This window comes from Pogoniulus pusillus, chromosome 5 (genome assembly GCF_015220805.1).
Source record: "Pogoniulus pusillus isolate bPogPus1 chromosome 5, bPogPus1.pri, whole genome shotgun sequence".
Classification (NCBI taxonomy): domain Eukaryota; kingdom Metazoa; phylum Chordata; class Aves; order Piciformes; family Lybiidae; genus Pogoniulus; species Pogoniulus pusillus.
The window spans coordinates 20,500,125-20,522,427 of NC_087268.1; the positions used below are offsets into that span (position 1 = coordinate 20,500,125).

Genomic DNA, 22,303 nt, shown 5'->3' on the forward strand with positions numbered 1-22,303 from the left:
GCATAACTAAAAACCTCAGTTACTCTATTGTATCAGTTATGTTCCTGGCCTGGTAAGCTGTATAAGCTTGCTGCAGAATCAAACAAATTCTGGGAATGTGCAAAGAGGAAAAACAGGAGAGGGTGAAGGAGGGGCAGGAATGTGAGAGCTATTTGGCTATGTTGAGAAACTTTACCCTTAAGTTTCTGGTTTTCTTCTTTCCAGAACTGAGTTTTCATTTGGGTTCTGCTTCTGCTGATTCTGGCAAGTGTCTTTGTATCTTACAGAGACTACTGGACAATTATCATGCTCTGCTTGCTACTTGAGTGGCAAGTTAATCAGTAACTACCATGCCCACTGGAGAAAGACTGTTTTTTTGCTGTTTCTCCTTTCCAGCAGTCTCACAGCATCCAGAGGTTGTTGAGGTAGCTGGGCTGCTGAGCATTTGCTTGAGATCAAGCCAGTTTGCTCTGTGTGACTAAGAATTATGCTTTTGTAATGATATAAATATGTGTCTCAATCAGACTTTGGGCTTGATAGCAATCTTTCTCAACTGCTGTTACAATGGTTGATTTATAGTGCTAGGCTTTTTTTTCTTTTTCAGATACAAAACAATACACTAATGTCAAATATTAGACTGAAACTTCAATTTTCTAATATATGTAAAAGTCAAAATCAAAATATATCTGTAAGTATGATTGTGGTGGTTTGGCCTTGGCTGGGGGCCAAATGCTCCCCAAAACCACTCTTATCACTCCTCTTCTTAGATAAACAGGGGAGAAGGGGAAAATATAACAAAAGGCCTGTTATAAGATATGAGCAATTTTAATAATGAAAAACACAAGCAAAGACTGTGCATGGAAGCAAAAGCAAGCAGAGGCGTTATTATCTACTTCTCAAGATCTTGCCCACCCTTCAGCATACACTTGGGGTAGAGAAATGTTGGAAAAGCACAGCCTGTGCACTCCTTCAGCAGTAGCCAAAACACTGGTGTGTTATCAATACCCAGCTGCAGCACTGCAAAATGGCACTAGAAAGATGCTCTCAGGAGAATTAACTCCAGCTCAGCCAAACCCAATACAACGATCACACCTGAAATCATGCTGCTAGCAAAACCTTTGCCTTTCCTCATTTATCAAAGCAAAGTTTTATATGTTCCTAGAGGTGTCTACAGAGAGAAACGTACTTTTCTCTGCCTCTGCTCCTGGAGAAATGACTCTTGTAAGATCTTTCCTTGGGTGTCTGTTTTCTCTGTCTGCTCATCTGCCATCCTTCAAAGCCCTTTAAGCCAGCTGGTAGATGTCAGTTAAATTCAATGAAAGGCTTTCTATTATTCTGGGTTCTTAGTTCAAAGAGTAAAGGGAAGTAGCCTAGATTAGTGCCTCCACCCAGCAGCTGGCTACTGCCAACTTGCACTTGTGTGACCCAGGCAGCCTACATCATGTGCTCTTTCTTGTGTGGCATTGATGTCAAAAAGAACATGGACTTTACTGCTGGATTTATGGTATAGGGGGAGGGATTAAAAAGACTACATGGTCTACTTATTAATTCATTGCCTTCTGTAGTGGTTTGGGTGTTACCTGCCCCCCTGCCCCCACTCTGGAAATCACCTAGACTCAGCTGGCTCTGAAAATTTGAATGAAGCTTATATTAACAGCTTAGCTCAATATACAAGCAGATATTTACAGTATATACAGTTATATAAAGAAATATACAAGGTAAAAGGTAATACAGAAACATAACAGCCCTCCCAGAAACCTGAGTCCCCAGGAGGGGCTCCCAACTGCCCTTCCACCTTCTCCCACCCCTCTCAACCTTACCCCAGTCCTAAGGAAGAATGGAGGTTCGGCCAGGGGGTTAGCAAAACAAGTGGGTTAATCAGAGAGATGGCAGAGAGGCTAGAGAGAAGTGCAGCTCAGAGCAGAAGTGCCTTATCTATGTTTGGATTCTTGTTCTTATACCTCTCAGCAAGCCTATCAGTGAAGCAGACATCATCCTTGTTTGTCTTTCACAGCCTGTTATCTAGTTCTCCTCACCAAAACATTCTAGCTAGCTTCAAAGTAGCACACCTTCCTTCAATCATTTGGATGTGGGAAAAAAAGTAGGAGTTTTTTTGTTTTGCTATATCACCTAAGCTTTTGGGTTTTTCTTTTAATATTAGTACTGATAGGACAACTAATTAAAAGACTAATTTATTACATGGTTTTAAATCTTACTAAAAATTAAATGAAAATGCAAGTATGATCCAAGGAGAGTTTTCTTGTGTTCTCCTAGAAGAGGTGAGATTTCTGATTAATTTTCTGTTAAATGTATTTCACAGCCTTCAATTCTCCAGTCTTCTGAAGAAAAAAGAGTCAGATGCAACAATCTTAATTATTTTATGTTATTTTAAATGCAATAGTATCTAATGAATGTGAGTCCATTTGCTTTGGGTGCTGGCATGCAGGAGCTAGACAGATTGATATCAACGTTGCAGAGTTGATTCTGGAAATTCCTCCACAGACACCTTTTTTGGTTGGGTGAGATGACGAGCATTTAAAGGACAGCTTATGGAACATTAAAATCAAATTAATGTAGTTGGGAAAAAACGTGTGGAAGCCATCAAAGCACCTTTGTAGCATCTTAGCATTATAAGCAATTTAGGAGTTGAAAGTTTTGTGCAGTTGGGTAATACCACCTCTTGCAAGCAGTAGCCTGACTTTGAATATCCTTTGCCTTCTGCAGGTCTTCATTCACACCTGCAGCAGGTGGGAACCCCGGCTGCAGGACATTGCTTACCAGTGAGAGTCTCCTATGGGAGATTTTATTTCTAAATATGACAGTAGAGACATGCTTCAACATTTTTTCCTGCCATATTTCACTAATCCATATACCTTTTCCTTTTATAGTAATTATATCAATCCATATGCCCTTTCCTAGGAGAGAGATCATTGTAAATCGTGCAGGAATGTAGTTTTCTGGAAGTGTAAACTATGGATGACTATTACTACAATTTTTCTAGTGTTCTTCCTGGTCATTCTTATCAGCTTAATTCTTTATTCTGGTAAGTATCTCACTTTTGGTTCGTACTCTAATACCAATATACAATACGTACAGGCTCATAACAGAAATTGAACAGTTGCATCCTCCCTTAAACAGACGAAGGAATTGGGATGCTGCCTGTAGCAGGTGGTGTATTGAGCGAACACTTACTTTTTAGGAGGCAGCAAGCAGCTTGTATCCTGATCGGATGGTAATTCCAATCTGAAGATACGTGACTGCAAGAACAGTTGGAAATGATACCTGTAACTTTGCAACAAGTGCAATGGATCACTTAGTTCCCTTCATGTGATGTCAGTGCCTTCCAAAGCAGATGACTTCTGTTAATTAGGGCGAGCAATTGACCTCCACATGCTGTCATTTCAGGTGATTTGCACTTTCTTTCTGTCACTCTCAGTCAGTCATTACATAGAGAATTTGTGAGAAGACCACCCTGGAGAAAGCCAGAAGTTTGGGTTTTTTTAATACTTCAGCTAACTGGAGCTTTTTTCTTTCTTTTTTTTTTTTTTTAAATATTAGAAGTTTACACAGATGAAGATGACTACTGGGATCCTGAGGCACTACTAAATAGTAGAAATTGTTGCAATTTTTCAGGAACACTGGAATTAATGTGTGGTCTCCCACACCTCTTCTTTGAAGACATTACTAAGAGGGTATGTGTTCATACGTTTCCTGGCAAAGATCATTTTACTTGATTCAGTGTTTTCATTTTAAAGAAATTTCTGTTTCTCTGTGTAGCAACTTGGTCATCTGCAAATTTGTAAGTACACGAAACAAAATTGGAGTCATTCTAGTATAATTTACACCAATTGAAAAAAGAAAAAGGCACCTGATTAATTTTTTTCACAAATTTAAGTAATGGCTGGGACAGAGTCTTCACCTTTTCCTTAGAATCATTGAATAATTTAGGTTAGGAGAGGCCTGTGAAGGTCACCTAAACCTGGTCTGGCTAAAAATCCTGTTTGTGCCATTCTCCTGTAGGTACATGAGAATAGAATAGAATAGAATCAACCAGGTTGGAAGAGACCTCCAAGATCATCCAGTCCAACCTATCCCCCAGCCCTATTCAGTCAACTGGACCATGGCACTAAGTGCCTCATCCAGTCTTTTCTTGAAGACCTCCAGGGATGGTGCCTGACATTTCCACAGCAACTCTGATTTAGACTTACTGTAGAAAAATAGGTTGAGTAGTGAGACTCATCCCCTTACCAAGTAAGAGTTACTAATAAAAACCTAAGCCAAACAACATGAATTGCACACAGCAACATAGCATCATAGAATCAACCAGGTTGGAAGAGACCTCCAAGATCATCCAGGCCAACCTAGCACCCAGCCCTATCCAATCAACTAGACCATGGCACTAAGTGCGCCATCCAGGCTTTGCTTCAACACCTCCAGGGACTCCACCACCTCCCTGGGCAGCCCATTCCAATGGCAAATCATACTCTCTCTAGCAAGAACTTCCTCCTAACATCCAGCCTAGACCTCCCCTGGTACAACTTGACACTCTGTCCCCTTGTTCTGTTGCTGGTTGCCTGGCAGAAGAGACCAACCCCTCCTGGCTAGAGCCTCCCTTCAGGTAGTTGTTAGAGAGCAATGAGGTGTGCCCTGAGCCTCCTCTTCTCAAGACTGCACACCCCCAGGTCCCTCAGCCACTCCTCATAGGGTTTGTGTTCCAGGCCTCTCACCAGCTTTGTCACCCTTCTGTAGTGACATTTTTATTTTAGTTCACCCCTAATGCCTTCATTGGGCTACAGTAATACGCAGTTCAAAGGGGTTGTGTACCTTTTCCAGGGAACATATTTGTTGATATCTTTGACACCTGCATTTAAACCCCTTGAAATAGCTTTTAAGAATGATTTGCTGTACTTTTAGGAGGACAAGAGAAGATGTATAGGAGAATATATTTTTTCTTTTTTCTCCCCAAGCTAACAGATGTCTACAGTTCATCTCCAGCTTTAGGACGCTACTTTAGGTCAGCTCAGGCAGTTCATTTCAGGTAAGAAATTTCTGCCGCCAAAATTATTGGAAAATTCTAGACTTTTGACGAGGGTCACGTGCCTATGTAAATATATGCAACATTTAAGTCAGTGAAAAACAGGTTGTTTGGGAAATACTACATATATAGCTGAATTGAATGAAGGATCTTCTGGTGTAAATGGCAAGTACTATTAATAATATAAAATAGCGGTAATATTTTGTGGCTGTTGGTCACTTGTCAGTGATTTAAAGAAAAGCTGTCGATGAACATATAGAGACCAGTCAACTTTACCTCCATGCCTGGAAGGGTGGTGGAGCAGCTCATATTGGAGGTCATCTCTAAGCATGTGGAAGAAAAAAAGGTTATCAGGAGTAGACAGTGTGGATTTACCAAGAGGAGGTGGTCAAAGGGGAACCTAATGAGGTTTAACAAGAATAACGGTAGAGTCTGGGGAGGGAACAACACCATACACCAGTACAGGTTAGGTCTTGACCTAATGGAAGGCAGCTATATATAGAAGAGTGTGTGCAGCAGATCAAGGAAGATTCTCCTCCCTCTCTATTCTGCCCTAGTGAGACCACATCTGCAGTATTGTGTCCAGTTCTGAGCTCCCTAGGTCAAGAGGGACAGGGAAATACTAACGAGAGTCCAATGGAGGGCTGCAAGGATGATTAAGGGAATGGTCTTATGAGAAAGGGCTGGGAGAACTGGGGTTGTTTATTCTGGAGAGGAGAAGACCGAGATGGCATCTTATTAATGTTTGCAAATATCTGAAGGGCAGTTGTCAGAAGAATCCAGCCTCTTTTCAGTGGTGCCCTGTGAAAAGACAAAAGGCCACAAGCTGGAAGACAGGAAGTTCCTCCTCCATGTGAGGAGAAATTTTACTACAAGGGCAGTGGAACACTGAAACAGGCTGCCGAGAGAGGTTGTGGAGTCTCCTTCCCTAGAGACTTTCAAGACCTGCTTGGACATGTACATGTGCAACCTCCCTAGGTGATCCTGCCTTGGCAGGGGGATTTGACTTGATCTCTGGAGGTCTCTTCCAACCCCTACCACTCAATAATTCTATTCAAAGCTACTTATTAAATGAGGATACTTATTAAATGAATTCATATTTATTAAATGAAAATTTGCTGCTGGAACCACCTTAGACTGGCATGATCTAAATAGCCTTAAATAAAACAGGGATCCTGAGGAGGGGAAAACTCTTTTGCTCCTAAAAGAGCTAAAAGCAATAGGGACACATGAATTGTGAGAGCCCAAACAGTGATATTGCATTGCTATTTTGCCTGGGTCACTTTCCAGTTTTTTCTTTTTGACAACTGAAACAAGTCTCAAAGCAGCAGCATGGGACTAGGGGAGCAGGAATGAAAGGCTGAGCAGGTAGCAAAGTGGTGGCTAGGCTAGCCACATAAAGGAGAAGCTGAGCCACTAAAGGCTGATAAAGCCAGAGTTGTGGCAGTGGTGGTAAGAAGGGAAAAAACATCCAGGCTTACATTGCAGAGGCAACAGAAAGCTTCAAACGGGAACAGGAAATGGATCTTACTGTCAGCAGAAACTGTCACTGGAGGAAGGCTAAGAAGTGTGCTTTGTTTGTGACTACAGAGTTTTTGTCTACAAAGATAACACACGTTCACAAGGGAAAAGTGGGGCAGAGAGATCACGAAGAAATAGCAGAGAGGAAGGGGAAGGCCATCAGAAAGCTTCCACAAGGATTTCTGAAAAAAAACAAACCCAAACTATTATAAAAGGGTTTAGAAAGACAGGAGAAAATCAAAGGGAGTAGATCTACAAAGTTTCTTGAGAAAGCAAGGACAGAGGAAAAGTCTGTTTGGGCTGCAGAAATGAGTACTCCTGAGGGCACTCTGGGAACATACTCTCCTGCACTGCTATCATCAAATACAAAGCTGCAGTTCCACATACATATTGACTTTCTCTGCCTCTTTGTCTCTGTCTGTCTCCTTTTCTTTCCCCCCATCCAGCTACTTCTTAAATGTTTTTTATTTCTGTGAATATGAAATGCAATTGTTGAATTGTAGCAAGTGGATTTGGTAGACCACAAACAGTGACATTTCCAGAGATATGTTCCAGTTAAGTGATATGTATAATCCATTGCAGAGTGAAGTTAGAAGTGCAGCTGTGTAGCTCCAGACACTTCCATCAGGAGAGCAAATCTTTCTGCAGGTTTTCATCTAGCCTATGCATAAGATACTGGATGACATCTTACTGTTATATACTTGCAAAGGAAGTACATGAGCACTGAAAACCTCACCCCACTAGAACACATGTCCAATTAACCTATGTGCATTTGAAAACATGTCTCAGGATAACCTCAGGTTTTGGCCAGTTTCTGTATGATCCAGAGGCGTTCTGAGAAAGGAAGAGGAAACAAATCTTTGAGGGCAGTTTTCTTTTGTAATGTCTTTCTTTAAATCAAATTTAACAAAATTCCATGGCAGCATTGATAGGAAAAATCAATTTTGTCAAAAATGAAAAGATCCATCAGGGACTTAAAAACATGCATACTTGACTTTGTTTTTCAGTAATGAAACCTCCACTGTATTTTATCAGCTAGAGTTTTCTGTGCCACCATCAACAGAGGGGTTTATGGAAAACACAATGAATCCAGACTTTATACGGAATGTTTTGCGTCAGAATATTTACGATGAAGATGATACATTTAATCCTGGAACATCTGAATGTGACAGATTAAAGCTTGACCCGACTTCTCTCACACTAGCGTGTAAGTGCTGTATGTTGGAGAGATTGTTTCTTTACAAAGAGCAGAAGTATTTATTTGAAAGGAGGGAAATCTTTCTGGAAAGAAGTTGAGATTTGTTAGCAAATATATTTTTCACAGCAATATTAAGAAAAATGTAAAATGTTCTATTTTCAAGAAACTCTTGCTATGCTTAGCTTATAACCTAGGATTCACTGTTAAATCCTCTGATGAGAAAAGGAATAGCGTTGAGATTGGGTAGTTTACAGGCTCAAACTTCAGATATCGTCTTGCACTTTATGCATACAAATAAAATTTCCTCGTCTGTGTGTACCATAATGGGGAGACAAACATTTTTACATGTTTATCCTGATTGTATATTCATATTTGAATGCTTATAAATTTTAATCTAAGTAAGTTAGGATATACAATTTGGGAGTGAATTTCTGACTTTTTCACAGTCAGAGATGAAAAAGCCTCCTTATTTTCTGTGTTTTCTGGGTTTCTTGTGAAAACTGATTGTGCAGCAAAGTCTTTTAATGGAGCCAAATATTCCTCCTTCCTTTTTTTTAGGTAGTAATTCCAATAATTTTGGGATAATGTATTACTATACAGTGTATAGATTTGTGATTTACACATATATTTTTATTTTCTTTTTTTCTCCCTATTTTCTGCTTTCTTGGCCTTCTAATAAAGGGACAAGAGAGCTATCAAAATTTTCATTTTAATGTTAATAATTTGCTGTTTTAACTTTCAGAGAAACGATGGAAAGAATCCTCATCACTGCCTTGAACAGATGGGCTTCTCCTATTTATTAGTAATCCCAGGGTAGGGAGCTAACTATTCATTAAATAGAAAACTTCTAAAGATGCTGTCCTGTAAATACTGCCTGTGATGCCACATTGAAAATGGAAAATGCGGTATATTTATAACCAGTGTTGTACTCCTATAACAGCGCTACCTTCTTTATTGTTGTCCTGCTCTCAGTAATCCGTTTCACTCTTGTGAGTATTGTGTATCTTGTTCTGATGCATTCGCTGTTTACTTGAAACCTCTGATTGCCTTGCCTTATAACTTAACCTGGATTCCCTTCATAAGCTTTAAAAGCCATTTTGCAGACTTCTTCTTTCTGCTTCTCTTGGCTTATCCAAATTTATCTGTGCAACCTACATCACTAATGTTCACTTACACCATTACTTTTTTTCCTGATAACTTAATATACTTTATTTCTCCATTGCTCCTTATAAAATAGCCTGAAAACTTAAATATCCCCTCTATTACCCTTAATTACATGCAAGACCTTTGCACTAACTTATTAAGTGAGCTTCAATGCTCATCATTCCTGTGTTCCTCCTACATTCTTCCTAGATAAGGTGGTATCTGCTCAATTTCTTGCTTATATAATGTGGAATAGAAATGAAGGAAGAAGCCTTTGTAAGAAACATGTATTGTACACTAACACATCTGAATGCTACAGGAAACTTTCAAGCAATTATCCAGTTGTACTAGTGAATAGAGATATATCTGGCCTGCACTTTTAAATTCAAAGATAAACTAGTCTATGCCTTTTATTACAATCCCTGTCCCAGCAGTGAGGATAAAAATGAACAGATGCAAGATATTTGCCTTAATAAGGCAGCAAATAGTTTGTTTTGTTGAGAAGGGATCAGATGAGGTGGACCAATGTGAAGAGGAAGGTGCTGAAGCAGACCCTGCAGGCCAGGATAGCGTGAGACTTAGAGCCAGTAAGTGGCTATAAAATGAAAATTAAAAAATAGAGATTGAGTTTACATGGAATAAAATGGATACACCTTCCCTCTTGACCTAGGGAGCCCAGAGATGGACACAACATTGCAGATGTGGTCTCACTAGGGTAGAATAGAGAGGGAGGAGAATCTTCCTTGATCTGTTGGACACACTCTTCTCTATGGAGCTGCTTTCCATTAGGTCAATACCTAACCTGTGCTGGTGTGTGGTGTTGTTCCTCCCTAGACTCTACACTTATTCTTGTTAAACCTCATTAGTTTTCCCTTTGCCCACCTCTCCAATCTGTCCAGATCTTGCACAGCCTTCCAATGTTTTCTGAGTTTTGGATGCACTATCATGTTAGTGAAGTATATAGATGCAGTATATATGCAGTCTGTTTATAGCTGTGTGTAAGTGTTAATACTTTTGGACAAATGGAAGAAACCTTCTGTGTTATGAGAAATATGGGAAATTGCATTTCTATTTTTTAAATATATTACTAGTTGTTTAAGAAGTAATCTGACAATTTTAGCACACATTAAATTATTCTTTTTTACTCAAAGTAATTGTTTTTGTTATTCAGCAGCTCCAGTCTTTCAGCTGTTTGATTCAGAAAATAAACTTAGGAATTAGGGGTGAGCAACTGATGTCATTTACCTGGACCTGAGCCAGGCCTTTGACACTGTCCCACACCACATCCTGGTCTCCAAGCTGGTGACACATGGGTTTGATGAGAGGACCAAGAGCTAGATAAAGAACTGGCTTGATGGCTGCACCCAAAGAGTGGCTGTCAATGGCTCTATAGCCAAGTGGAGGCCAGTGACAAGTGGAGTCCCTCAGGGATCAGTCCTGGCACCAGCCTTGTTCAACATCTTTGTTGGTGCCATGGACAGCGGCATTGAGTGCAGCCTCAGCAAGTCTGCTGATGACACCAAGCTGTGTGGTGCAGCAGACAGACTGGAGGGCAGGGATGCCATCTAGAGGGACCTGGACAGGCTGGAGAGTTGGGCACAAGCCAAGATCATGAGGTTCAACAAGACCAAGTGCAGTGTCCTCCATTTGGGTCGAGGCAATGCCAAGCACAAATCCAGGCTGGACAGGGGGCAGCCCTGAAGAGAGGTACTTGGGGATACTGCTGGACGAGAAACTCAACATGAGCCAGCAGTGTGCACTTGTAGCCCAGAGGGCCAACCAGATCCTGGGCTGCATCAGGAGAAGTGTGGCCAGCAGGGCCACAGAGGTGATTCTCCTCCTCTACTGCGACCCTACCTGGAGTACTGCATCCAGTTCTGGAGCCCCCATTACAAGAGCGATGTGGAGATGCTGGAGCGTGTCCAGAGAAGAGCCACGAGGATGCTCAGAGGGCTACAGCATCTCTGCTATAAGGACAGACTGAAAGAGTTTGGGCTGTTCAGTCTGCAGAAGAGGAGGCTCTCAGGTGACTTTCTTGTGGCCTTCCAGTATGTGAAGGGGGTGTAAAAAAGGTGGGGAGGGACTTTTCTGGATATTTGGGAGTGACAGGACTGGGCGGAATAGAGCAAAGCTGGAGGTGGGTAGGTTCAGAGTGGCGGTGAGGAGGAAGTTGTTGCACATGAGAGTGGTGAGAGGCTGGAATGGGTTGCCCAGGGAGGTGGTTGAGGCCCCATGGCTGGAGGTGTTTAAGGCCAGGCTGGCTGGGTCTGTGGGCAGCCTGCTCTGGGTATCCCTGCCCATGGCAAGGGGGTTGGAACTGGCTGATCCTTGTGGTTTCTTCTAACCCTGACTGATTCTGTGATTCTATGAATTCTGAACACTCTTGTTGCTTGAGTTTTAATTGAGCTTGGGAAACAACCTGGACCAATTTAGTAGTTTACGTGGCTCTCATATTTGTAGCTAATTCTGACCTCATCTTGGTACTGATCAGAGAAAGCTGAGGGGTGACCTCATTTCTTTCTACAAGTATCTGGAAGGAGGTTGTAATGAAGTGGGATTCTGTCACTCCTATCCAGTGTCCAAGTGATAGAGCAAGAGGAAGTGGCCTCAAATTGCTCTGTGGAAAGTTCAGATTGGATATTAGGAAAAAAATCTTTACTGAAAAGGTGGGACTGCTGCCATCACCAAAACTGGGAACTGCAAAAAGCACAGCACTGTAAAACCAGGGCTGCATCCAGCAGCTGTGTGGAGAAGAAGGAAACCTGTTCAATAGTTTCTTCCAAATCACTTTATTAGAAAAATTGAGGGAGAAAAAAACACGCTTAAGCGAGAACAAAGGCACAGAACTACTTTATGAACTCTAAACAGTCAAGTAACTATTTTCAGTCCTATATGTACATCCAGAAATGCATCTTGAAGAGGGGTGGTGTGTTGTGAGGAGATTGTTTACTGGCATTGCAGAGAGCTGGAACTGAGATTCCAGCAGGAGTGAGCTGCAAGCATTGTGCCATGAAGAAATGACCTGGGAGTTTTCTACTAAGAAGCATGCAATTACCACATGCACATCAGTGGCCTTACAGCCTTCTAAGTTTCTGGAATTTTTGTTTTCCCTGCAGTTTGTTGCTTTTTTCTGTTTAATTCCAACTTTATAACTCCACTCTGAGATGAGTGGCATGACATTGAAAGAGGAGGAGGGTGATTTGATAAATGTGTTATATAGAAAAATTGTGCACTATGTAATGGGATATCTCAAGCAGGCTGAAAAAGACTTTGGAAAAGAGTAAGTGCAACTATGCTTTCCTTTAAGTAACCCAGAGAGACACCACCATCACCATGCACACCGGAAAGCAAACAAAAAACTCATCAATAATGGATGTTATTACTGCATTTTTGAGATTTCTATCAGTAGTTCTGCCAAGATTGATTTTTTTTTTAATACTGTAAAATCCCAGGAAAATATGCAGCCCTAGTTGCTTATTACAATGAAGAACCTAAATTTCTACAGACTAACTTTATCTTATAATGGCCGTTGCTGCAGTTCCTATTCCTCTTGGTTTAATTGGCAAGTCCTCTATTCTGTTCATGTCTTTGATCACCTTTCCATGGACAGATTTGTCTCAGTGAGAATGACTGGAAGATTGTCCTAATGAATAAGCTTGTTAAGGATAGAGAGGAGAGATGTTTGTCTGAAGACTTCACAAGAATATTCAGTAGAATGTTCAGTAAGGATGTATACTGCTGGCTTTCAACATTCAAGTAAAAAGAGTGTTCTGTGTTAACAGGACATAATCGCATGCGTTGTGCTCTTCAGTGCTGGTGGTGTTTTCCTTCCTCTTTGGCACATTGGCAGTGCATATTCTGTCTGATCATTGATGTTAGTCACAGAGCTTTTATGCTTTCTGTTGTGGCTGACAGTAGAGTACCACAGTTCACTGGAATTCCTGCTATCTTTGGAAAAATGTTCCTGAAAGGTCAGGGGAAAGAGAGAGAGATAGGCTTCAAGAGGATTACATGCTTGTTCCATAGGGTTCTTTGGGATCCAGCAAGTGCACACAAAACACACAGGTACCCTTCCTCTGGGTACAGTTTCAACACTTTATTATAGCTCAGATACCAAAGTCATTAAGAGAGATATACTGGAAACTACAATGCTGAATAAGATATGACAAAGAATGCTGAGTACTCTATTGATCAAAGAGAAGGTTATACTCGCCCTATCCAACTGATCAGCAAAACTCCCGAGATGCACAAATTGCAGGGCTGGCAGGCATTTATCTTCTTAAGGTAGGCATCCCCACCAGAAACAACAGTGGTCTGCTCTAAGACTGGTGCCATTTCAACCCAGCTCCCTAGGCTCTTGCTATATATGGGTTCAAAATTCTGTGACATATGGGCCCAGAAGGCCAAACCAAGGAGAATGTATCTCCTCCTTTATTTTGGGATCTGTTACATACCATCTTTCCTTGCTGCTCGTGCACATACTTGCAGGCCTTGTTTCTCCAGGTTTTACCTGTTGTAAATTCTGATCAAACACATCCCAGCTCTTCCTTCTTACAGTGCTGCAGAATGTTGCAATATGAGCAGCTCTGGTATAGCCTGCAATATGTACACAGTATCAAGAATGGTTTGTAATTCCACAGGCATTTCCCTATTGTACAGGATCAAGAGCACCCAATTACATGTGCACACTTGGTGTGGATAGAGGGTAGAGGCCTGTTGGCAATACTTAGTGGTAGGCACTGTGACAAAAAGCTCACACCACACACCAGAGACCACAGCAGCACAATTGTCAGCAGAGATTCTACATCATCCTCTGCCCTAGGTGCCTCAGAGATATCCTAGGAGATGCAGTTTCCTGGTTAGCTCAGGATGACATCCACCTGATGAGTGAATAGGAGCACATGAGGGTGGAGGGGAAGTTGTTAAAGGTATCAACACATGTGATGGAAAAACATTTGAGGTTTGCACAAAACTTATTAGAGGATGTTCAAGGGAGGAGCTAAGAGAAGGGCATAGGGTGATGTGCAGTGTAAAAAGCACAGGAAAATGGAAGAATAAGGGGAAGATCAGGATAGTCAGACAGATGCCAGAAAGATTGTAGGGTCTGGAAATTAACTAAGACCCCAAGTGTGTAGGTGCATGTGTCTGTGTAGGAGACACACTGTTCTGGAAAAGGCTCTGGCCTCACAGAAGATGCACTAATGGCTAATCCTCTTGCTGGTGTTCTTCATCTAATGCTCTCCTTGAAGCAAGAGGGAAGAGAAAGAAGAGCCATTAATGAAGAATTAGGTAAGATTAATGAGGTAGAATCGTAGAATGTTTTTCAGTTGGAAAGTCTAACCATGAACCTAACACCACCATGGCCACTGGAGGGCCTTGTCCACACATTTTTTGAACGTCTCAAGGAACAGTGACTCCACCTCCCTGGGCAACTTATTCCAATGTCTGACCACCTTCAGTAAAGTTTTCCCTGATATCCAGTCTAAACTTCCCCTGGCACAGCTTGAAGCCATTTCGCCTTGTTCTATCACTATCATTTCATCTTGTTCTATACTAAAGGAGAAGAGACTGACATCCACCTCACTACAACCTCATTTTAGAGAGTTCTAGAGAGCAGTGAGGTCTCCCTCAGGCTCCTTTTCTCCAGATGAAATCCCAGTTCCCTCAGTACTCATCAGAAGAGTTTCTCTCTAGGACCTTCACCAGATTTGTTGCCCTTCTTTGGACATGGTTCAGCAACTAAATGTCTTCTGTGTGTTGAGGGGCCCAAAACTGAACACAGTATTCAAGACTTGCCTTCCCAACTCTGTTTAAACTTGTCCTTCTGTTCACCTGAAAGTGTTTGAGACTGCATCTAAATAGTTAGCAGAATGGCTCATGAAATCTCAAGAGGAACCATAGGAACTAGTGTTAAGTACTCGGATCCAGAAGTCAAAACATTTGTTTAGCCCAATATTCATAATTGTAATTCACTGGAAAATCAAGCCAGTAAGTGCCATCTTTCTAGTGGTATCCTCTGTTGTCTGTGGTAGTAGTATTTTAAGTGGGTGCCACTGAGTTAATGCTAACATTCATAGCTACCTTTCATACTCTGTTAGTGAAACAGGTCTCTGCTCCATGAGGTAATAAGATCAAAGGATTCACTTTTATTTTTCAGACTTAGAAGTGAAAAAGAGTTGTTAGAACATAATTTCTTCAGAACGTGTCATGGAGTTCCCCATTTTGTTAAGTATTGTTTTCTGTTTAAATTCTGTTTAGTGCTGAAGATCTCCTGACTTCACTGAAAGCAATTCTGAGTTTTGGCTTGAGGGTTTGTAAAATTTTGAGATCTACCAATTCTGGAAGTTTTAAGAAAAGATAATCAGGGTGGGCTTGCTCAAGAAAAGATACTCCCTGCCTGGAACACCTCTTATCCCTTCCAAAATGCAGGTCTACTCAAGACTTACTCATGGTCATATTTTCCAGAAGCCTTCCAGTATCTAAGTTTTAAAGGAGTTGTATAACTGACCTTCTCTAACAATTGAGAAGACCGAAGTGATCTGTTCCACAAGTGGATGGTGCAAGAGGAACAAGCATAATGACTCAAGATTTTCTTTAAGTCTTTTGTTATCACACAGTATCACAGTATCACCAAGGTTGGAAGAGACCTCACAGATCATCAAGTCCAACCCTTTACCACAGTGCCCAAGGCTAGACCATGGCACCAAGTGCCACATCCAACCTTGCCTTGAACTGCCCCAGGGACGACGACTCCACCACCTCCCCAGGCAGCCCATTCCAGTGCCCAATGACTCTCTCAGTGAAGAACTTTCTCCTCACCTCGAGCCGAAATTTCCCCTGGCGCAGCCTGAGGCTGTGTCCTCTCGTTCTGGAGCTGGCCACCTGAGAGAAGAGAGCAACCTCCCCCTGGCCACAACCACCGTTCAGGTAGTTGTAGACAGCAATAAGGTCACCCCTGAGCCTCCTCTTCTCCAGGCTAAACAACCCCAGCTCCCTCAGCCTCTCCTCGTAGGGCTTGTGCTCGAGGCCTCTCACCAGCCTCGTCACCCTTCTCTGGACACGCTCGAGCATCTCAGTGTCCTTCCTAAACTGGGTGGCCCAGAACTGAACGCAGTACTCGAGGTGTGGTCTGACCAGTGCAGAGTACAGGGGCAGAATGACCTCCCTGCTCCTGCTGACCACACCATTCCTGATGCAGGCCAGGATGCCACTGGCTCTCTTGGCCACCTGGGCACACTGCTGGCTCATGTTCAGGCGGGTATCAATCAGCACCCCCAGATCCCTCTCTGTCTGGCTGCTCTCCAGCCACTCCGACCCCAGCCTGTATCTCTGCATGGGGTTGTTGTGGCCAAAGTGCAGCACCCTGCACTTCGAGCTATTGAATGCCATCCCATTGGCCTCTGCCCATCTGTCCAGGCGGTCAAGGTCCCACTGCAGAGCCCTTCTGCCCTCCAACTCAGTCACATCTGCCCCCAGCTTAGTGTCATCTGCAAACGTTATTCACAGGCCAAGTTTAATACTCAGAAGGGGCATCTCAGTGCACTTCACCACACACTGGAGCTTTTACTTGGGACACCAAAGACTTTCCAAACTACACAGTTCCTTGACTGGGTTCACTGTTACAGTTCCACCCCCTCTTTTGCCCCCATGGTCCTTACACTTATAAGTACAAATGATGTACATTTAATCACACCCTTTTCTGTCATCTTACCCACTTCTGGTAAAGAACCACATATCTGCTAGGCAACAACTTTTGGTTTACTGATGTCATAGAATCATAGAATCAACCAAGTTGGAAGAGACCTCCAAGGTCATCCAGTCCAACCTAGCAACCAGCCCCATTTAGTGAACCAGACCATGGCACTAAGTGCCTCAGCCAGGCTTTGCTTCAACACCTCCAGGGACGGTGACTCCACCACCTCCCTGGGCAACCCTTTCCAATGCAAATCACTCTCTCTGGCAACAACTTCCTCCTAACATCCAGTCTAGACCTCCCCTGTCCTGTTGCTGGTTGCCTGGCAGAAGAGACCAACCCCACCTGGCTACAGCCTCCCTTCAGGTAGTTATAGACAGCAATGAGGTCTGCCCTGAGCCTTCTCTTCTCCAGGCTGCACACCCCCAGCGCCCTCAGCCTCTCCTCACAGGGCTGTGTTCTAGGCCCCTCACCAGTTTCATTGCGCTTCTCTGGACAAGGTCCAGCACCTCAACATCTCTCTTGAATTGAGGAGCCCAGAACTGGACACAGCACTCATGGTGTGGCCTGACCATTGTTGAGTACAGGGGAAGAATACCTTCCCTTGTCCTACTGGCCACACTTTTCCTGATACAGGCCAGGATGCCATTGGCTTTCTTGGTCACCTGGGCACACTGCTGGCACATTGTCATCCTACTATCTACTAGTACCTCCAGGTCCCTTTCTTCCTGGCTGCTCTTCAGCCACTCTTTCTCCTCAATTTTTTTTTTTATTGGGGTTGCCCCTCCCCCTTACTTTTAAACCCCTCCTTCCCATGTGGTGTTGGTTCCTCCCCACTCCCTCCCCTTCCCCCAGCAAGGTTTTTTTGGAGGGATGGGCCTAAAGGGAGGGGTTTGAGTAGGGGGAGGGGACAGAGAGGGGAATAGAGGGGGCAGGGGGGAGAAGGGGAGAGGGAAGGGGTCCCCACCCCACTGCATCGGGAGGTCTTCTGTGCCCTACTTGGCCATGGCCTTGATGGCAACTGCAGCTTCCTCAGTCATGGCTGAGAGCACTGTGATCAGGATCTCCTCCCCACAGTCATACTCCTGTTCTGTCTCCTTGCCCAGCTCCCCCTCGGGCAGAATCTTCACTTCCAGTTCAATTAATGTTCCAGACCATTTAATGTTTATATATTTTGCTGGTTATTACTAGATCTAGTTATTATCTGTAAATTTTTTCCATGACCATGCAAGAACTGAGTATTATTAAAATCAGTGGTGGGGGGTGGTGAGACTTCTGAATATCAAAATTAATAAACAGTATTGATTTTGGAAAAAATGTCATCTCACATTAATTGATTTCCCATTCATAACACTGACATGTAGACATTTTGGACTAAACTGCCCCAGAAAGCAGCAAACCCATTCACTTTTAGCCATTACCTTGATGGCACTTGTCGAATTGTTGCCATAGGTGTGTGCTGAAGAAAGACAAAGAAAATATATGTGATTGTCATTCTTTAGTGTGGTGACAGGGCAGAAGGTTTTCTGCAGCACATGCTTTACTCGAACACAGGTAAATAAAATAAGTCCAGGCTGTGCAAAATCACGAGATAGCATAACATGATTTGAGGGAAAGGTTGAATCTCTGAGGGCTAAATAAATATGATACATTTTTGAGATGTCCCTTTGCTCTAGTTTTACATGACTCCTCATGCAACACCTAGATGGGCAAACTTCTTTTTATTTGTTGTGTTTGGTTGTGTGGGTTTCTTCTTAAGTCAGCTAACATCCAGTGCCTCACCCAGTCTTCTCTTGAACACCTCCAGGGATGGCGACTCCACCACCTCCCTGGGCAGCCCATAAAAGCTTATCTTTATGATACGCTATGCAACAGATGAAAGTGGAAAAAGTGAACATCTAACTGTAGTTTTCCTTGGAATCCTGAAGCAGACAAGTGCTCTCTGTGCCCTGTATTTCTTACCTATTGCATCCTTAGAATCATAGAATCAACCAGGTTGGAAGAGACCTCCAAGATCATCCAGGCCAACCTAGCACCCAGCCTAATCCAGTCAACTAGACCATGGCACTAAGTGCCCCATCCAGTCTTTTCTTGAAGACCTCCAGGGACGGTGCCTCCACCACCCCCCTGGGCAGCCCATTCCAATGGCAAATCACTCTCTCTGTGAAGAACTTCCTCCTAACATCCAGCCTAGACCTACCCTGGCACAACTTGAGACTGTGTCCCCTTGTTCTGTTGGTGGTTGCCTGGGAGAAGAGGCCACCCCCCACCTGGCTACATTGTCCTTTCAGGTAGTTGTAGACAGTAATAAGATCACCCCTGAGCCTCCTCTTCTCCAGGCTAAACAACCCCAGCTCCCTCAGCCTCTCCTCATAGGCTTTGTGTTCCAGGCCCCTCACCAGCTTTGTTGCCCTTCTCTGGACACGTTCCAGCACCTCAACATCTCTCTTGAATTGAGGAGCCCAGAACTGGACATAGGACTCAAGGTGTGGCCTGACCAGTGCTGAGTACAGGGGAAGAATAACCTCCCTTGTCCTACTGGCCACACTGTTCCTGATACAGGCCAGGATGCCATTGGCTCTCTTAGCCACCTGGGCACACTGCTGGCTCATCTTCAGCTTACTATCTATCAGTACTCCCAGGTCCCTTTCCTCCCAGCTGCTCTCCAGCCACTCAGTCCCCAGCCTATAGCGCTGCTTCGGGTTGTTGTGGCCAAAGTGCAGAACCCTGCACTTTGGTCCCTTCAGCAGGCTCTCAGCCTACAGATGAAGTCACCTCCCAAGAAATCATTCTGAGGCAATACTTTTTGACATACTAAGAACTATACTGTTAATTTTAATTGGCTTGCCAAATTACCTTTGTTTGATCAAAAGGCTCCTCAGTACCTTACATGATCCCTTGAGGCTGCATTTGTTCTTGTTTTTTAATAATAACCCTCTCTTAATCCTCATTAAGTAATACAAAATTCTATTGAACCTACCTTATTTTTGGTAGGCAGCTTCCCATCATTCCACTGGACACCTGTACCCTTGGGAGGCAAGTTTTGGCTGGCTGAATTGCTTTGTTGCAGAGTGAAACTCAGTCGAACTCTTGCATGAGCAGAGTACCTGGAAGTTGATTTTGAAGCTATAGTAAAAATGACAATAGCTAGGATTTCAAAAACAAAAGGATGAAATACAGCACAGCTCATGGCCTTTGCCACGTCAATATCTTTTACACCTGAGCATCAGTTAGTTTCAAGAGCAGAGTTAAAACAAATCATGAGTTGAGGTGGCAATATTTGACAACTCCATATAAAATTGTCAGCTAGCAAGTACCAACAAACAGAGGAACTCAAAAAGAACAAGAATGAAAAGAATGAAAAGCTGTGAGAATGTCTGTAAGAAAACTGTTGGCTCCTGATTTCATCCTTAGTGACTCTTCTGTGGGAATGTTGACCAAAGTTCATGTCCCACATGGAAAATATGTCTGGGACCTGCCTCTGGTGAAATGAGCCCTGAAAGGTATTTTCTTTTCGCCTACTACCTTCTGCTGACAGACACAGACTCACATGTCTTTTCCACCCATGTGGGAAAAAATATGTGCCTAGATAGAGGGGAAGGATGACTTAAGCAATAGGGGAAAAAGTGATGGGGAAATATAAGGGAAAACCAAGGCTTCTTTTGTTCCCCCTTTTCTTTTTGGAAAGGTTTTAGAAGAGAAAAGAGAAATTGGGAGAAGCTTACTCAGTATTTCAGAAATGAAGACGAAGATGTTCCCAAAGACACCAGATCTGAGTCTTTTGGAGGGCATACACTGATCATGCAATACAGGAAAATACGGAAGTGCTTTGCAGAGGGATGCCCTTCTTGCTTGTCATGTGTGTCTGAACACGGAGTTAGATTTGTTTTGGTTTATTGTTTTGGTTTGGATTCTTATCCAAGTGGGGAAATATTTCCTCAAAATACCAGCCTTATGGCTATGAGTCATCCCTTAGCAGAGCACTAGTTTTGAAACTATACATACACACTCCTGTGAGCATCTCTTCCTGTATCTCAAGTGAAACACATAACTGAAAAGGGTTTCATGTTTCTCACGGGCAGGCATAAATCCACTTTCTGTGCTGCACCAACACATGCTTGCAGGCTGCTGCCAAGGACTGCCTCCTGAGGGTCACAGTGGCCTTCCTAAAAAGTGTTTTATCATATGCATGCTAGAAAGTCACCATGAACAAACTTAAACATTTGGCACAGTGACAGAAGATTTTGGTTCAGATGTAGTATACTTCATTGAAGCTAATTTATGTGATTCTACTTAGAAGTTGCAGCCTTACTCCCTTATTCACAAACTTAAAATGATGGGAACAACTTGTCTGAACAAGCCCTCAGGACTCCTCAGGATGGAGTATGAAACAAGCAGGAGTCTCCAAGGCTCAGAGATTCAGGGCAAGGTGACCAAGCCAGCCACCAACTGAAAATTAAATGTTGCCATGTTTTTGCTCTCCAGAAGGGACTGACAGTGAGTTCACAAGCTGGTAATTGCCCAATTACAACAGCCTTTGCAAGAGGGACTGTTCCAGGCCAGGCACTGTCACTGCATGAGCAAATATAGAGGGGCATGTGCCACATGAGAATGGGCAAGATTTGCTAGGTAAAAAATTCCCCTAGCATTTGCAGGGTCATCTTCAGAGACCTTCTGCCTTCATTGTAGATGGCATGATCTGCCTGGAAGTCTTGAGCACAGCAGAGAAATGCCATCATGATTTCTTAGGAAAACCAAGACATGCTGTTGCTAGCGAACATCAAACTGGAAAAGGCTTTCTGTCACCAAGAGGTGTATTTGTAATTCCTAACATTTCTGATCAGCCTCTTGGAGACCACTGTTAAGTCTCTAAACATAAAAAGCACATCAAGACCAGACAGCCCCCTTTAATTACAGAAAATTAAAGCTGCTGTGCTTCACTAGAAAGTCCCTTTTTCAAATACTTGGCAACACTGCCAGTGCTCAAATTTGGGACAATTTGCATTACTGCTCTGCAGGAGCTACTGAATCAAGAACTTTCTCACATACTTGTGTATACTTTTCCCCTGTGCATACTTTTTCACTGGAAATGTCTGGATTCAAGGCAAAAGAAGTTGATTTAAGTGTATGCATCAAACACAGTGGGCACACAGTGCAGCAGGACTTTACGACAGGAGCAAGCACTTAATAAACTTTGTCAGTGCATCTAGTAGTGACACTTGCTGAGGCAAAGCTCAATCCCACAGGGCTTTTTTCAGGTGATAGTTGTTCCTTGGGGTCTGAGAAGAAAGAGCACTGCTTAGTCCGAAGAGCAGATGCAGAGTGCCTGTGCTTCTGCCAAGACAGGGAGCAGTATTTCTCATCATCCCTTATGTAAATATCTGTGACAGCTTTTCCTTTACTGTTTTTGAATGTTCCAACCTAATATTAGAAATTGATGCTGTTAATGTTATGCATCCCGTGAGACAACGAAGAACATCAGAGAACATTCATTGACCAAAACATATGCTGCTTTTGACACTTGTCTGTTCGTGTGTGGGAGATTTTGAGAAGCTCCACCTGAAAACCCCTAACACACTTTTTGTGTTGCTTTCCGAGCAAAACAAATGGGTTTCATTAGGGCTCTGTGAGGTTTGCGGTTTTTACAGGCTCACAGGATGTTAGGGGTTGGAAGGGGCCCAAGGAGGTCATCGAGTCCAACCTCCCTGCCAGAGCAGGACAATCCTATCTAACA

General features: G+C 43.0%; 1 protein-coding gene across 1 annotated transcript; it reads left to right on the top strand.

The window, feature by feature from the left end:
- Positions 1-2,902: 2,902 nt before the first annotated feature.
- On the top strand, positions 2,903-9,993 carry C5H3orf52 (chromosome 5 C3orf52 homolog). The gene is made up of 5 exons (XM_064144005.1): positions 2,903-3,022; positions 3,538-3,671; positions 4,947-5,017; positions 7,543-7,742; positions 8,476-9,993. Coding segments are annotated over exons 1-5 (474 nt in total). The 5' UTR covers positions 2,903-2,955; the 3' UTR covers positions 8,478-9,993.
- Positions 9,994-22,303: the final 12,310 nt, after the last annotated feature.